This window comes from Triticum aestivum, chromosome 2D (assembly GCF_018294505.1).
Source record: "Triticum aestivum cultivar Chinese Spring chromosome 2D, IWGSC CS RefSeq v2.1, whole genome shotgun sequence".
In the NCBI taxonomy this organism is placed as follows: Eukaryota; Viridiplantae; Streptophyta; class Magnoliopsida; order Poales; family Poaceae; genus Triticum; species Triticum aestivum.
In genome coordinates, this window is record NC_057799.1 from 362,737,583 (window position 1) to 362,755,899 (window position 18,317).

The 18,317-nt window shown below is 42.1% G+C and overlaps 1 protein-coding gene across 1 annotated transcript; it reads left to right on the top strand.

The window, feature by feature from the left end:
• The first annotated feature begins 3,887 nt into the window (after positions 1-3,887).
• LOC123049340 (glycerophosphodiester phosphodiesterase GDPD2) lies at positions 3,888-6,597 on the top strand. Its single transcript, XM_044472270.1, has 8 exons — positions 3,888-4,187; positions 4,285-4,478; positions 5,003-5,062; positions 5,188-5,268; positions 5,363-5,563; positions 5,655-5,750; positions 5,909-6,105; positions 6,193-6,597. Exons 1-8 carry the CDS (start codon positions 4,097-4,099, stop codon positions 6,437-6,439), a joined length of 1,167 nt encoding a protein of 388 aa, XP_044328205.1. The 5' UTR covers positions 3,888-4,096; the 3' UTR covers positions 6,440-6,597.
• Positions 6,598-18,317: the final 11,720 nt, after the last annotated feature.

The window sequence follows — 18,317 nt, forward strand, 5'->3', positions numbered from 1 at the left end:
GATATTGCAAGAGAGACGGGCATGACATCTCAGAGTGTTTCAAATTGCAGAATAAAGAAAAGAGGAAAGGTAACAAACAAGGTGAAAATTCTGCTAACGTTGCTCGTGATGATAGTTCCGATGATGCTCTTGTTGTTATTGCTGGATGTGCTGAGACCAATGATGAGTAGGTACTTGACACTGCATGCACTTTTCATATGTGTCCGCATAGAGATTGGTTTAATACTTTTGATTCTACTACTGCTGCCGGTTCCGTTTTGGGTTTTGATAATTCACCTTGCAAGATTGAAGGCATAGGTTCTATTCGAATCAAGATGTTTGATGGCATAATCAGAACTTTGACAAATGTTCGGTATATTCCGAAGATGAAGAGAAGTCTTATTTCTATGAGTGCCCTTGATGCAAAGGGATACAAGTATTCAGGTGGAGATAGTGTTTTGAAAGTCACCAAAGGTTCCCTTATTGTGATGAAAGGTGATTTGAGTTCGACCAATGATCTTTATTACCTTCGAGGTTCTACCGTTTCAGGTAACGCTACTCCAGTTATTTCAAAGAATTCTGATTGTGATGCTGCTAACCTTTGGCATATGCGTCTTGGACATATGAGTGAACTTGGTTTAGTAGAGTTGAATAAGAGAGGTCTTCTTGATGGATATGAACCTGGTAAATTGAAATTTTGTGAGCATTGTATCTTCGGCAAGCACAAGAGGGTGAAGTTCAACACTTCGACTCATACAACCGAAGGTATTCTTGATTATGTCCATTCTGATTTATGGGGACCATCTCGCAGAAAGTCACTAGGTGGTGCTAGTTACATGCTGACTATTATTGATGATTATTCGAGAAAAGTTTGGCCTTATTTCTTGAAGCATAAATATGAAGCATTCTCAGCTTTTAAGGAGTGGAAGATTATGATTGAAAGACAGACTGAAAAGAAGGTAAAAATACCTCGCACTGATAATGGTATGGAATTCTGTTCTAAGCAATTTAAGAATTATTGCAAGTCTGAAGGCATTGTCAGACATTACACCGTTCCTTATACTCCTCAACAAAACGGTGTTGCTGAGCGTATGAACAGGACCATTATTTCCAGAGCCCGTTGCATGTTGTCCAATGCAGGTTTGCATAGGCGTTTTTGGGCTGAGGCTGCTTCCACCGCTTGTTATCTCATTAACCGTTCACCATCTATTGCTCTTAATAAGAAAATTCCAATTGAGGTATGGTATGGTTCACCTGCTGATTATTCACAGTTGAGAGTTTTTGGTTGCACTGCTTATGCTCATGTTGATAATGAAAAGTTGGAGCCTAGGGCTGTTAAGTGCATCTTTCTTGGTTATAAATCTGGTGTTAAAGGTTTTAAATTGTGGAATCCTGAAACCCAGAAGGTTGTTATTAGCAGAAATGTTATCTTTAATGAATCTACTATGTTACATGATGTTTCATCTGCTAATGTTCCCGTTGAGAGTGAACAGCAGTCTATTGTTCAGAAGCCTACTGTTCAGGTGGAGCATGTTATTGATTCAGGTGATACATCTGGTAATGAAATTGTTGATGCACATGATGAACCCGTCGTTAATGATGATAATGTCACTCCCACTCCAAATCAGCCTATTGTTCCACCCAGTTGGAATCTTGCACGTGACAGAGTTAGGCGGGGTACTACTAAACTTGAAGAGTGCAATATTGTTTCTTTTGCTTTATCTGTTGCAGAAGAAATTGAAGGTAATGCTGAGCCTTCTTCATATTCCGAGGCTATTATTTCTAGTGATAGTAATAAGTGGATGGCCGCTATGCATGATGAGATGGAATCACTTGAAAAGAATGGCACTTGGGATTTAGTAAGATTACCTAGAGAGAAGAAACCTATTCGTTGCAAGTGGGTTTTCAAGAGGAAAGAAGGTGTTTCTCCTAATGATGAGACAAGATATAAAGCAAGGTTAGTTGCTAAAGGTTGTAGCCAAATTCCAGGTATTGACTATAACGAAGTCTTTTCTCCTATTGTGAAGCATAGCTCTATTCGCACTTTACTTAGTATTGTTGCCATGAATGATTTTGAGCTTGAACAATTGGATGTTAAAACTGCATTTTTACATGGAGAATTAGAATAGGATATTTATATGGAACAACCTGAAGGTTTTGTTATTCCTGGAAAAGAAAAGCTTGTCTGTAAGTTAAAGAAATCTCTTTATGGATTGAAGCAATCCCCTAGACAGTGGTACAAGAGATTTGACACCTTTATGCTCTCTCAAGGTTTCAAAGGGTCTAATTATGATAGTTGTGTTTATTTGAAAACTGTCAATGGTTCAACTATTTATTTGCTCCTTTATGTTGATGATATGCTTATTGCTGCAAAGAGTATGTCAGAGATTAATGAACTAAAGAAGCAATTGAGTAATGAATTTGAGATGAAGGATTTGGGTGCAGCAAAGAAAATTCTTGACATGGAAATATCCAGAGATAGACCATCTGGAAAAGTGTATCTTAGTCAGAAGGGATATATTGATAAAGTTCTTCGTCGTTTTAATATGCATAATGCCAAGCCAGTAAGTACTCCGTTAGATGCACACTTTAAGTTATCATCAGACTTATGTCCTAAGTCAGATGCAGATATTGAGTACATGTCTAGAGTTTCCTATTCGAGTGCAGTTGGTTCACTTATGTATGCCATGGTTTGTTCTCGTCCGGATTTATCTTATGCATTGGCTAATCCTGGAAAAGAGCATTGGAGAGCAGTTCAGTGGATTTTCAGATACCTGCGAGGTACTTCTAATGCTTATTTACAGTTTGGGAAAACTAGAGATAGACTTGTTGGTTTTGTTGATTCTGATTTTGCTGGTGATTTGGATAAGAAAAGATCACTCACAGGTTATGTTTTCACCATTGGTGGTTGTGCTGTGAGTTGGAGAGCAACTTTGCAGTCTATTGTGGCTTGTTCCACTACTGATGCCGAGTATATGGCTATTTCTGAGGCATGCAAAGAAGCTATCTGGTTGAGAGGTTTGTATACTGAGCTTTGTGGAGATTCATCTTGCCCTACCATATTTTCTGACAGTCAAAGTGCCATATATCTTACAAAGAATCCAATGTATCATGAGAGGACAAAGCACATTGATGTCAGATTTCATTATATTCGAGATGTTGTTGCTGAAGGCGATTTGAAGGTATGCAAGATAAGTACTCATGATAATCCTGCTGATATGATGACAAAGCCAGTTCCGACCAATAAGTTTGAGCTTTACTCAGGCTTAGTTGGTATTTCTCACTAGTCCTATGGACTTTGACACACAAGGTGTTTATGCTGATTTGGATGGAGTTATTTACTTTCTTCGACTACTGGAGGGAATTTGGATCAAGGTGGAGATTGTTAAATTGTGATCCAAATTATACCGTGTTGGACTAGACGTAGTACAACTGGTGTGGGCCTTTGCGTTGACGTCGACGTGTACGAGTACAACTCGTTTACTTGTCCTCCAAGAACTCTCATGTATTGCCCTCATATATACCCCATGTAGTCGCACCTAAGACGGTCTGTCGTCTCGTGCTTGTAATACTCCTCCTCATAGTAATTGCGCCTTCGTGCGTCCGTGGTTTTCTCCCGTAAGAGTTTCCACGTAAAAATCTCCGTGTCTCTCTGTCTCGTTTATTTCTCATTATTATCTAACACGCGCGAAGCTTCTCCCGCTGACGGCGGCTTTCCTTCATGCCTCCTGTCGCCTGGGACTCGGACTGGGAGAGGATATCCCGCGGCATAAACCTCCGACGCTCGTCCCCGTCAGCTCCGATTCGCCTCCAACATCCAAACCTAACGCGACCTGTCCCGGAGATGTGTAAGTCTTATCGCTTAACCTCTGCCCCTTTCTATTCTCACGTTTATTGCACGTTAGACACGGACGAACAAGCAAAGCGTGTGTATATATAGCCTGCGTCCTCCCCGACGCCTCTCCCACATCCACGGCCACGCAAGGGTCCATAAGTATTCGCTGTTTAACCGCCTCGATCAACCCCGGTTGGCGCGAGTCAGCGGTCGCACGTCGCCGCGGCCAGCCGACGGCACGCTCTTTCTTCGGCTTTGTCGGCGTACTATAGCCGTACGCACATGGCCCAGCCCAAGGCCGCGCGCGCCGCCGCCGCCGCCGCCGTGCCGGACATCGCCGCGCAGCTCAACCTCGCCTCCGCGTGCATCAACGGTACGTGCGTGCGTCCGCGTGACTGAAATGCGTGCGTGCGTGTGCGTCGTCGGTGGATGTGTAGCCTCATTGTATATCCTGTCCGTGTTGCGTGCAGGCGCCGAGTCGATGATGGCGGCGCCGGCTGCCGCGGGGAGGCCGCCGCTAGTGGTGGTCGGCCACCGTGGGAAGGGGATGAACGCGCTGGCGTCCCCGGACGAGCGGCTGCGGGAGGTGAAGGAGAACACGGTGCGGTCCTTCAACGACGCCGCACGCGTCGCCGGCGTCGGCTACGTCGAGTTCGACGTCCAGGTAAACTATTATTACAGCCGCAACTACGTACTCCATTAGCCATTAGCTGACCCCCGACGGAAGTCTCGATCGAGCTGGCGGTTGTGAGCGGTGCCATGTGCAGCTCGGTCCTCTCCTTCGGCGGTGGGTGGCACGGGCCGGGGCAGGCTGTCTCCAGGTGCTGGCGAAGCGCGTGTACAGCACTACTACAAATTAGGCGACGTAGTACCTGGCTGTGGATAACATTTGTCGGGCTCCTAATTTGACCGTGCATTCCCTTTATTAGTTCGGTCCAGCACAGAAGAGACTCCATTCCATCCGGATTATTTTTGGCCTAGTGTGGAGCTCGAGAGCTTTTTTCTTTTCTTTCCAGGGCTTTTTTTATTACTACTTATTTTATGATATTCCTGCGCTCAAACAGACCTGGCAAGCTATAGATGCGTCACATCTCACATGCATATATGCGTTGTTTCATTTTCTCCCGCAACTGCAAAGGCGTGAAGCGTGACGGTTTTTAAAACGTCACATTCCATTTTGTTCTTCAGGTGACCAAAGATGGCTGCCCGATCGTCTTCCACGACAATTTCATCTACACCGAACAAGATGTAAGTTTCCAACTCCCGATAAACTTTTCATTGCACAAAAGAAGAAGAAAAGAAGCATGCACCATCCCGATGGCCGATCGATGCTGCGACTGCGAGGTCTCACGAAACAATGACCGAAATTTCAGGGCAAAATCTCCGGGAAGCGCGTCACTGATCTTCCACTTGACGAGTTCCTCTCCTACGGCCCTCAAAAGGACCAGGACAAGGTACACAGAACAGAACAACCGAGGACTGCGACCATATGACCGACGACACGCACCCTCTGGACAACCGTGACATCTGACTAGCATCTTGATTCAGGTCGGGAGGCCATTGCTGCGGAAGCTGAAGGACGGCAGGACACTGATGTGGGACGTCCGTTCCGACGAACCGCTCTGCACGCTGCGGGAGGCGTTCGAGGGCGTCGACGCGCGCGTCGGCTTCAATGTCGAGCTCAAGTTTGACGATGATCTCGATTACCAGGAGGAGGAGCTCGCCGGCGTCCTGCAAGCCATCCTAAAGGCAAGAAGCTAGCATAATGGCCTTCATTTCTTTCTGTAATGTTCTGAAGATACATGTGGATTAACAGCCGTGGTGTGTTTGTTTTCTTCAGGTTGTTTTTGAGCATGCCAAGGACAGGCCCGTCATTTTCTCCAGCTTCCAGCCTGACGCCGCGCAGCTTATGCGAAAACTGCAAGACCAGTACCCTGTAAGTGAAATTAGTGTACAATATAATCAAATTCCCTGCAGGTGTAACAACGGCCTGCTGCTGTTTTTGCATTGTTCTTGTTCAGATAGAATGGCATTTTCGGGCCGTGAACAGTGACTGACCTTCCAAAGTTACCGTGCAAATAATCTGATTGCCAGGTTTACTTCCTGACGGTTGGAGGGACGCAGATCCACGCCGACGCAAGGCGGAACTCGCTGGAGGAGGCTGTCAGGCTGTGCCGCGCCGGCGGCCTGCAGGGCATCGTGTCGGAGGCCAGGGCCGTGTTCCGGCACCCGTCGGCGGTGGCCAGGGTCAAGGAGTCCGACCTCTCCCTGCTCACCTACGGGCAGCTCAAGTAAGCCAGCGGCCCGAAGTTTGCACCAGACAGTTGTGTCTTGTAGACTGTAGTACTTATAAGATACTGAATCCGATGTTGTTGCAGCAACGTGCCGGAGGCGGTGTACATGCAGCACCTGATGGGGGTGGACGGCGTGATCGTCGACCTGGTGCAGGAGATCGCCGAGGCCGTTTCCGAGTTCGCGGCCGTGGTGGCGCCGGAGCCCAGCCCCGAAGAAGGCCAGGCCGGAAGGTTGGGACCGGATAGGGCTGCGCCGGCGAAGAAGACGCCCAACTTCTCGCAGCGGGAGATTTCCTTCCTGCTGAGGCTCATACCCGAGCTCGTACAGTAGCGCGTCTTCTTCTCGGATAGTATTACCCGTGTAGGTTGACCAATCTTTGACCCCTCGGAACTGAATCCCCAAGGCCCGGATGCGGCATGTAAATCAGGGCCACCACGACCCGTCCGATTGTTTGCATCAAGGTGAAATCCACTAGTGTTCTGTGTGCCTGTGTAAATCTTGGGCGTGTGGCCATTGAGTGTTTTGTATTGTATATTGCTATTTTTTCAAAACCAATGCAAAACTTTTGCCTCGTCCATTAATTATTAAGGAAGGAGAACAAAGTTGCCCGATTAATTAACAAAAAACCAGGCAAAAGATGTTACAGGCTTGGCCCTAAAGGGCAACCAAGCCACAACCCCATGATACAAGCGGACTGCTCCCAAAACATAAGACCACAAAACCACATAGAAAGACACACAAACTCCCCAATCACGTCACCCTACAATCCGCTTGCACAAAAACTTCACAAGTGAGTCCCCACACATTGGAGGCAACTGAAGGAACAAGCATCGACAAAGGCCACAGACACGAGCACACCCCTGATGACATGTCAAAACACTAACGCTGCGTTTGGATGTCTGTACTGGAGGCCTCCGTATTGTACTGGCTTCAATTCCAATTCAGTCGGGAAACTGTAATGGACATGAATACATATTGGGTTGTTTGGATGTTTATTGAATTGGCTCACGGAATCGTCCCGAGGTTTCAATACGGAATCGTGTTTGGATGTCAGACTATGAAATTGCATAGCAACATTAGTATATGCATCAAAACAGGAATTGTATGGGCAGCTCCTTTAGAGCTTCAAACAAGCGCTCATTAAAAACAACTTTGCGAAAGAGCGCAACATGTCTTGCTTCTGTCAACTCTGGTATCAACTCGAGTGCAGCAAATATTTCAGAAGGAGTAGTAACCTTTGGCAATGGAAGTGGATCAGTTGTCTTCAAAGCATCCTTAAAAGTAGTCCTCATTTCTCCAATCATGTACATAAATGGCATCCCTGTTCATTGTCTCTTTGGTACCATTTCTGGAGGGATTTCAATTGGTTCTTCTGGATCTGCAGCAGTCTCAGCACATGTCTTGGCACCTTCACCATTTGCATGATCTTTTGAATATATGGTAGATATGCCTTCCTAGTGCTCCACTACTTTGGTCTTGTAAGATGCTGCTACTTCTTGAGCTTACGTTGATTTTTTCCTTGAAAAGGAAAGGGTGATGCAGCAAAGTAGAGATAAGTATTTCCCCCAGTTAGAGAACCAAGGTATCAATCCAGTAGGAGGTACAAGCAAGTCCCCAATCTATGCACCTGCACAAACAATTAAACACTTGCACCCAACGCGATAAAGGGGTTGTCAATCCATTCACGGTCAATTGCAATGGTGAGATCTGATAGAGATAGGTATAAAAGATTACTAAAACGTAAAACTAAATAAAAGTAAATAAATTGCAGAAGATATTTTGGGTTTTTTGGTTTATAGATCTGAAAATATATGTTGGAAAATAGACCCGGGGGCCATAGGTTTCACTAGAGGCTTCTCTCTTGAAAGCAAATAATACTGCGGGTGAACAAATTACTGTCGAGCAATTGATAGAAAAACACAAAGTTATGACGATATCCAAGGCAATGATTATGCATATAGGCATCACGTCCGTGTCAAGTAGACGGACTCCTGCCAGCATCTACTACTATTACTCCACACATCGACCATTATCCAGCATGCATCTAGAGTATTAAGTTCATAAAGAACGGAGTAACGCCTTAAGTAAGACGACATGATGTAGAGGGATAAACTCACGCAATATGATGAAAACCCCACCTTTTTATCCTTGATGACAGCAATACAATACGTGTCTCGCTACCCCTACTTTGTCACTGGGTGAAATCACGCAAGATTGAACCCAAAACTAAGCACCTCTCCCATTGCAAGAAATACCAATCTAGTTGGCCAAACCAAACCGATAATTCGAACAGAAATACAAAGATATCAAATCATGCATATAAGAATTCAGAGAAGATTCAAATAATATTCATAGATAATCTGATCATAAATCCACAATTCATCGGATCTCGACAAACACACCGCAAAAGAAGATTACATCGGACAGAACTCCAAGAACATCGAGGAGAACATGGTATTGAAGAACACACAGAAAGAAGAAGCCATCGAGCTACTAGCTATGGACACGTAGGTCTGAGGTAAACTACTCACGCTTCATCGGAAGGGCAATAGGGTTGATGTAGATGCCCTCTGTGATCGAATCCCCCTCCGGCAGATCGCCGGAAAGGCCCCAAGATGGGATCTCACGGGAACAGAAGATTGCGGCGGCGGAAAAGTTTTTTCATGGATGCTTCCGAGGGTTTGGGAATATTTGGGAATTTATAGGCCGAAGAATAGGGTTATAGAAGCTCCGAGGGACCCACAAGGCAGGGGGCGCCCCCCCTCCTAGGGCACGCCCTGCACCCTTGTCGCCGCCTCGGGACTCTTCTGACTTGGTTCTCAAGTCCTACGTGTGTCTTCTGGTCCAAGAAAAATCATCGTAAAGTTTTATTCCGTTTGGACTCCGTTTGATATTCCTTTTCCGCGAAACTCAAAAACAAGGAAAAAAACAGAAACTGGCACTGGGCTCTGGGTTAATAAGTTAGTCCTAAAAAAATATAAAATAGCATATTAATGCATATGAAACATCCAAAACAGATAATATAATAGAATGGAACAATAAAAAATTATAGATACGTTGGAGACGTTTCAGATGCTAAAGCTATCGTATCTACTATCTTATTGGTGCACAAATTTGCATCATGATCATACCTCATATCGGCCTAGAGGGTTCCAATTTTTTATCCAACCTGCAACAAGAGAACACAATAGTGGTAAGCAAATGAATGTGAACAACAGAACCAGGGGGAAGGATAAGAAATAGAGGGATGGATGTTCAGAGGAGGACTAGGAGGAAGAAGGGGAGCTGACGGAACACTAAAACGTGGGGTATGTTCAATATGTTGTGCGTACGCACCGCTTGGAAATAACCAACATGGTAAAATGATAGAATGTGAATTGTAGCATAGTAGTAAAAAGGGGGCAATTCAAAAGATAGAAATGTAGGTGTTTTTAACCGAAGAAAGTGGCCACAGAATATCCCCGAGGAGCGCATGTCACGACCCAGTCCCTGAATGGGGCCCGAATCTCTGCGCTTATTGTGCCAGTCCCTGGTCAATAGCTGACACGCAAGTATTACATCGCAGATCCAATGCTTTACAGTACACACCCGCTTAGCTCATAGGCTAGCTTAGAATATAATTATGCAGCAGAGATATCATTCTAGCCTTGTGGCATCCATACACTCATGGGCAAAAGTTGAGTATAGTGTCGTAACCCTACTTTGTACCTTCCACTCGATACAGTAAACCTACAACATGATACGTTTCAGCCACAACGGTCAATACATAGAATCTATTGGCAAGTCTCACAAGGATTGGCTTGTTGGGAAAGTAAACATGAACGGTGGTGCGGTTGATTTTTCTTTGCACGAAAATAATTTCCCTATCTTTTATATTAGTGGTCTACTCTAGTAATAGGACAGATCATATCACGCGACCATCCAATCATAGCATTTGAGAACGTGGGTTCCCGTGCCACATAGTGGCCCAACCTTCCCAGATGATGATGTTGGTATCATGCGAGGAACCTGGATTGGACCACACTCCCCTTTGGTTCAACCCATTCATTTTAATTAAGAATAGGTGATGAGATCCAACTGACAATTCTCGGATGAGTTGCTCAAAAGTTGTCCATAACTGGGGACACGGCTACTCATGATTAGTTTTTATAATCACCCTTAAGACACTAAACTTCACTTGTGATGTAGCCACGTAGATCAAGACAAAAACTTTGGGAGACTGTAGCCCTCTACTACATCTACTGGTCATGCCCAAGAGGGTTCCCGTAACTCACTAGTCCAAATCGAGCCCATATTGTCTCACGGTTACACATGGAAGCTACTCGACTTTGAACTCGTACAATCCCTTTAAGCCTGGGCGGTCGCCTACAAAACACGCGTCCACCAAAGCAATACCGAAGCACTGCCCAGATGATTCATTAATTAATTAGTAGTTAAGTAGTCAACCATGAGGTTATATGGTGGAATAATATAGGTGTTTCCCAATCCATGATATAGCAGCTAAGCAACTACTCATTGGTCACAAGGTCAGGGCATAAATGGGCCAATATCATTCCCTTGGGTTCTTTCAAGCATAAAGTAAAATCCTATAGGGGATTCCTAGTTTAAAACAACTACAATGCAGAAAACATAGGTTATGATCAAAGGCTCCACTTGCCTGTATTGACGATTTTTCAGTCTCACAATCTTGATCACGTTACTCTTCGCTCTCCATACAATCTAACGTAAATAAAGAGCAATCATAAACAACCATACAATTCAATCAACAAACAACAAGTGTTGTGCATGGTGTCAGTATCATTGTGTTGTGAGATCATGTGTCAAGGTTAACCCGTAAGAGCTTGGGAAACAACATAGTGGTTGTTAATTGGAATACATGTGACATAAGGGTTCACATGCAAGTTTAAATTAAGGGTTCATCACATAAGAAGTATGTGATGTCAAGTTGTGGTTGTTAGATTCTGGAAAAGAATGTTAACAACAAAGTCATGGTCTATGAATCTTGGTTAGCCAAGTTCATGCTCAAGTTTGAATGACAGTTCAAACTTGTTGACCTTTCATGAGCTTGAATAGACTAAGGTCTGAAAATGATAATTTGGTCTAGCTTCCTATTCAAATTGGATTTGGATTATGGTTCATCTTATTTGAATTCAAAGTGAATTGAGTTCACAATTTGATTTGGTTCCACTAAGTTAGTTTGAATTGTGAATGATTTCATAATTGAGTTAGTCAGTTCAATTCAATTCAATACAATTAATGCTTTCCCTAAAGTCAAAAACAAGTCCAATAATATTGCTAATGTCTATTTATTTAAATTCAAGTTCAAACTAAAGTAAATATAAATCCAATATGTCTGCTATGTTTTCTTTATTTCGTTGTAGTTTAAACTAAAGTCAAAAATAAATTCACATTATTAGTAAGTTTATTTCTTTGATTTGAACTAAAGTTAAATATTAATCCAAAATGATTTATTATGTGCAAATAGTTTTCGACTTCTATTTGAATTTAATTTGAGTTCATCTTTCCCTATAGTTAATTATTAAATCTAATACAATTACTAGATTTAATTCATTTAATTAAATCATATTCCATTAGTTTCATTCAAATTAAACCTAGGGTTTCAAAGTCGTATTCAAACTATGTTTGAGATGAACTCAAATGTTATTTGAATTTCCTAAAGTCAAATAATAATCCAAAATAATTATTATGTTCACATAATCACATTACAGTTTCTGAACTCAATTGTATCATAATTGTTTTATTAAACATTTTTTTATTTCAAAGTTCAACCTATTTAGGTTTAATTTGTATTTGAATTCCGACTATATTGTATTTTGTTTAAAATATTTTTTTAAATATTAAAATTTAAACTAAAGTGTTCTAAGATGAAGATACATTTCACTAGCTTCAATTTGCAAAAAAGAATCAACTAATTTGGATTTAAAAATTGAAGTTATGGCCATTTTAAGTTTGAATTCATTCTATTTGAATTTGAACTTTAAATTATTCAAGCATGAAATTTTTCTGGACAGGGTGAAAGTAGATTTCATAAGGATCATTTTGCCAAAAGAATGAACTAATTGGGACTTGCACATAATTGTTATGATGGGTTTAGTTTCAGGGGGTTTTCTACAAAAATGCCATTAATTCAACTTAACAAAAAAGTTTCGAATAATGTTTTGGATAAGGTTGTGATGTGGCGCTCTCTGGTTAGCTGATACCGATTCTGGTTTAAGTTAAAACATGGTCGTTGGATGTGAGATGGACGGCTAGGATTAGAATAGAGGGGGTGTTCACCGACTAGGTCACCGGAGACGACGCAGACAGCGGCGCATGGCTCGAACCTCGTCAAGATGGTGTTTTAGGGGTCGCTGAGCAAAAGGAGGGCACGGCTGGGCTCGTCTTGGTGCGGTGGGTCCTCTGGTGCACGAAGTGGTCATGAGGGAGGACGACTGCGAGCTCGCCAGAGATGCGCGAGCAGTGAAGCTCCTCTGATGAATATGGGGCCCTCGAATTTGAGCCCTCCTGGACAAGCGGTTGGGTCAGCAAGACATGCGAGAAGACGAAGCAGAGGGACAAGGTGCACGGGTTCAAGTACCTCGGGGCCCACCCAAACTTCAATGTGGGCGGCGATAAGGTTCGGTCCTCATCGAGCTTGTGTTGGAAATATGCCCTAGAGACAATAATAAATTGATTATTATCATATTTCCTTGTTCATGATAAAGGTTTATTATTCATGCTAGAATTATATTGACCAGAAAGTTAAATGCATGTGTGAATACATAAACAAATATTATGTCCCTAGTGAGCCTCTACTAGACTAGCTCGTTGATCAAAGATGGTTAAGGTTTCCTAACCAAAGACATGATTTGTCATTTGATAATGGGATCACATCATTAGGAGAATGATGTGATGGACAAGACCCAGTCATAAGCTTAGCATTCGATCGTATCACTTGAGTTTATTGCTATAGCTTTCTTCATGTCAGGTGTCTATTGCTAAGACCATGAGATCATGCAACCCCCGGATACCGGAGGAATACCTTGTGTGCTATCAAATGTCACTTCGTAACTAGGTGATCATAAAGATGCTCTACAGGTATCTCCGAAGGTGTCTGTTGGGTTGGCATGGATCGAGACTGGGATTTGTCACTCCGTGCGACGGAGAGATATCTCTGGGCCTCTGGGTAATTGATACGTCCATTTTGCATCATGTTTATCTACTGTCATTTATGATGTTTTTATGCATAATAATGCTTTTTGGAGTAATTCTAATGCCTTTTCTCTCATAATATGCAAGGTACACATAAAGATGGAGAATTCTGGCAGCTGGAAATCTAGACCTGTAAAAGGTACGTCAGGCTACCTATTCTGCACAATTCCAAACAAGCTGAAACTTTACGGAGAATTTTTATGGAATTATGAGGAATATTGGAGCCAATAAGTCCCAGAGGGGGGCCATTAGGTGGGCACAACCCACTTGGGCGTTCCAGGGAGCCTAGGCGCACCCTGGTGGGTTGTGCTCACCCAGGCCCACCTCCGGTGCCCATCTTCTGGTATATAAGTCATTTTGACCGAGAAAAAAAATAAGGAGAGGACTTCCGGGACGGAGCGCCGCCGTCTCGAGGCGGAACTTGGGCAGGAGCACTTTTGTCCTCCGGCGGAGCGATTCTGTCGGGGGAACTTCCCTCCTAGAGAGGGGAATCATCGTCATTATCATCACCAACAACTCTCCCATCTTGGGGAGGGCAATCTCCATCAACATCTTCAATAGCACCATCTCATCTCAAACCCTAGTTCATCTCTTGTGTTCAATCTTGTTACCCGGAACTATAGATTGGTGCTTGTGGGTGACTAGTAGTGTTGATTACATCTTGTACTTGATTACTATATGGTTTATTTGATGGAAGATTATATGTTCAGATCCAATATTCTATTTAATCCCCCTCTGATCTTGAGCATGATTATCATTTGTGAGTAGTTACTTTGTTCTTGAGGTCACGGGAGAAATCATGTTGCAAGTAATCATGTGAACTTGATATGTGTTCGATATTTTGATAGTATGTATGTTGTGATTCCCTTAGTGGTGTCATGTGAACGTCGACTACATGACACTTTACCATATTTGGGCCTAAGGGAATGCATTGTGGAGTAGTAATTAGATGATGGGTTGCGAGAGTGACAGAAGCTTAAACCCTAGTTTATGCGCTATTCCGTAAGGGACCGATTGGATCCAAAAGTTTAATGCTATGGTTAGAATTTATTCTTAATACTTTTCTCGTAGTTGCGGATGGTTGCGAGAGGGTTAATCATAAGTAGGAGGTTTGTTCAAGTAAGAACAACACCTAAGCACCGGTCCACCCACATATCAAATTATCAAAGTAGTAAACACAAATTGAACTAACTTGATAAAAGTGACTAGATGAAATTCCCATGTACCCTCAAGAGCGCTTTGCTTATTATAAGAGACCGTTTTGGCTTGTCCTTTGCCTCAAAAGGATTGGGCTACCTTGGTGCACTTTTGTTACTACTATCGTTACTTGCTCATTACAAATTATCTTGCTATCAAACTACTCTGTTACTTACAATTTCAGCACTTGCAGACATTACCTTGCTGAAAACCACTTGTCATTTCCTTCTGCTCCTCGTTGGGTTCGACACTCTTACTTATCAAAAAGAGCTATAATTGATCCCATATACTTGTGGGTCATCAAGGCTATTTTCTGGCGCCGTTGTCAGGGAGTGAAGTGCCTTTGGTAAGTGGAATTTCGTAAGGAAACATTTATATAGTGTGCTGAAATTTACTATCACTTGTTACTATGGAAAACAATCCTTTGAGGGGTTTGTTCGGGGTATCTTCACCTCGACCGGAACCACAATTAGCTACCCCTCAACCTACTGCACCTACTGAAATTATTGAATATGAAATTACTTCGGGTATAATAGAACAACTTCTAGCTTATCCTTATGCAGGAGATAGGAACCGAACATCCTGTTATGCACTTGATATATGTGGAACAAATTTGTGGGTTGTTTAAGCTTGCAGGTTTACCCGGAGATGAAGTAAAGAAGAAGATTTTACCTTTATCTTTGAAGGGAAAAGAATTGGTATGGTATAGGCTATGCGATGATATTGGATCTTGGAACTGGAATCGATTGAAATTGGAGTTCCACCAAAAAAATATCCCATGCATCTAGTTCATCGTGATCGGAATTACATATATAATTTTTGGCCTCGTGAAGGATAAAGCATCGCTCTATCCCGAGGGAGGCTTAAGTCAATGTTATATTCATGCCCCAATCATGAGCTATCAAGAGAAATTATTATCTAGAATTTTTATGCTCGGCTTTCTCATAATGATCGACCCATGCTCGATACTTCTTGTGCTGGTTCTTTTATAAATAAGACTATTAAATTCCGGTGGGATCTTTTGGAAAGAATTAAATGCAACTTTGAAGATTGGGAACTCGACGAAGGTAAAGAGTCAAGTATTAAGCTTAAGTATGATTGTGTTAAATCTGTTATGAATACCGATGCTTTTCAAAAGTTTAGCACTAAATATGGACTTGACTCTGAGATAGTAGCCTCCTTTTGTGAATCATTTGCTACTCATGTTGATCTCCCTAAAGAGAAGTGGTTTAAATATCACCCACCTATTAAAGAAGAAATTAAAGAACCGGTACTAGCTAAAGAAGAAGCTATACTTTATAATGTTGATCCAGTTGTTCCTATTGCTTATATTGAGAAACCACCTTTTCCTGTTAGGATAAAGGAACATGCTAAAGTTTCAACTGTGCTCAACAAAAGTTATATTAGAACACTTAAACCTGATGAACAAATTAAAGTAGAACCTAGTGTTGCCATGGTTAAGGATCTCCTGAAAGAAAATGTAGAACCTAGTGTTGCTATGGTTATGTATATAGTGTTGCTATGCCAATAATGAACTCATTCCACAAAGAATTGTTACAGGCTATAGAATGGTAATTGATTTTAGAAAATTAAACAAAGCAACTAGAAAAGATCATTACCCTCTTCCTTTTATCGATCAAATGCTAGAAAAATTATCTAAGCACACACATTTTTGCTTCCTTGATGGATATTCTGGTTTTTCACAAATACCTGTTTCTCAACCTGATCAGAATAGACCACTTTCACTTGTCCCTTTGGAACTTATGCTTATAGACGTATGCCTTTAGGTTTATGCAATGCACCTGCTACCTTTCAAGGATGTATGACTGCTATATTCTTTGACTTTTGTGAAAAGATTGTTGAGGTTTTCATGGATGAATTCTCTGTTTATGGGAAGTCTTTTGATGATTGTTTAAGCAATCTTGATCGAGTTTTGCAGAGTTGCGAGCAAACAAATCTTGTCTTGAATTGAGAGAAGTGTCACTTTATGGTTAATGAAGGTATTGTTTTGGGCCATAAAATTTCTGAAAGAGGCATTGAAGTGGACAAAGCTAAGGTTGATGCAATTGAGAAAATGCCATGTCCTAAAGATATCAAAGGGACAAATCCTACGGAAATGTCACTTCGAAGCTTATAGGGGGCATCATGCTAGAGATAGAACTGCTCACAAGGTATTGCAATCCGGATTTTATTGGCCTACTCTCTTCAAGGATGCCTGTAAGTTCGTCTTATCTTGTGATGAATGCCAAAGAATAGGTAATATCGGTAAGCGTCAAGAAATGCCTATGAGTTATTCACTTGATGTTGAACCATTTGATGTTTGGGGATTTGATTACATGGGACCTTTTCCTTCCTCTAATGGGTATACACATATTTTGGTTGCTGTTGATTATGTTACTAAGTGGGTAGAAGCCATTCCAACCAGTAGTGCTGATCACAACACCTCTATTAAAATGCTTAAGGAAGTTATTTTCCCAAGGTTTGGAGTCCCTAGATATTTAATGACTGATGGTGGTTCACACTTTATTCATGGTGCTTTCTGAAAAATGCTTGCCAAGTATGATGTTAACCATAGAATTGCATCACCTTATCATCCTCAGTCTAGTGGTCAAGTTGAACTTAGCAATAGAGAAATAAAATTAATTTTGCAAAAGACTGTCAATAGGTCCCGAAAGAATTGGTCTAAGAAATTAGATGATGCACTTTAGGATTATAGAACAGCATATAAAAATCCTATGGGTATGTCTCCTTATAAAATGGTTTATGGAAAAGCTTGTCATTTGCCCCTTAAGTTAGAACATAAAGCATATTGGGCAATCAAAGAGCTCAACTATGATTTCAAACTTGCCGGTGAAAAGAGGTTATTTGATATTAGCTCATTAGATGAATGAAGAACCCAAGCTTATGAAAATACGAAGTTATTTAAAGAAAAAGTTAAAAGATGGCATGATAAAAGAATCCAAAAGCGTGAGTTTAAAGTTGGAGAATATGTTCTTTTGTACAGCTCTCGTTTTAGATTCTTTGCAGGAAAACTCCTCTCAAAATGGGAAAGGCCCTATGTTATCGAGGAGGTTTATCGGTCTGGAGCTATCAAAATAAATAATGTCAAAGGTACTAACCCGGAGGTTGTTAATGGGCAACGAATAAAACATTACATCTTAGGTACGTCCATTAATGTTGAAAGTAATATTATCCAAACTTTGACACCGGAAGAACACATAAAAGAGTCCTTCTGGAACACTCCAGAATCGTGAAAATAAGGAGGTACGTGATACGGTAAGAAAACGGACTCCGAAAAATCCACAAAAATATTTTATGTCAGTTTTGGAATATAATAAAAATTAGGGAAATAAGAAACAACCAGGAAGCGTACCCTGGTGGGCACAAGACACTAGGGCGCGCCTAGGTGGGTTGTGCCCACCTCGGGTACCTTCTGGATTCTGTTTTTCTACCGTTTTCTTGTTTCCCAAGATAAAATATCTTTATATACCCCCGCACCTATTGACCACCGTATCACGGAGAAATCTTCTATTTTCTTTTCCTTGCTATTTTCTGTCAGATCCCATCTGCCATGGCCGCTTCAAGCTCCTCCAAGGACAAGTTATTCAAGAACGTCATCAACCCGTATTTGCGGGAGGTGGTACAACACCCTCAAGTCATCCAGATGCATGAGGGGGTGCTTCACATCCGTGATGTGCAAGGTCCCAAGGGGACGGGAACCATGGAGGCCAGGCTTGAAGAGCACGAGGTCTTCCTGTGCAAGGGGATGGTGGAGCGCGGACTCAATGCCAATCACCTC

What these genes read in the sequence shown, in the direction of transcription:
- LOC123049340 (XM_044472270.1), top strand. Translation starts at nt 4,097, where the DNA reads ATGGCCCAGCCCAAGGCCGCGCGCGCCGCCGCCGCCGCCGCCGTGCCG. An exon ending in TCATCTACACCGAACAAGAT is followed by an intron (nt 5,063 to 5,187) that starts GTAAGTTTCCAA and finishes CCGAAATTTCAG; the next exon opens with GGCAAAATCTCCGGGAAGCG. An exon ending in AACTGCAAGACCAGTACCCT is followed by an intron (nt 5,751 to 5,908) that starts GTAAGTGAAATT and finishes TCTGATTGCCAG; the next exon opens with GTTTACTTCCTGACGGTTGG.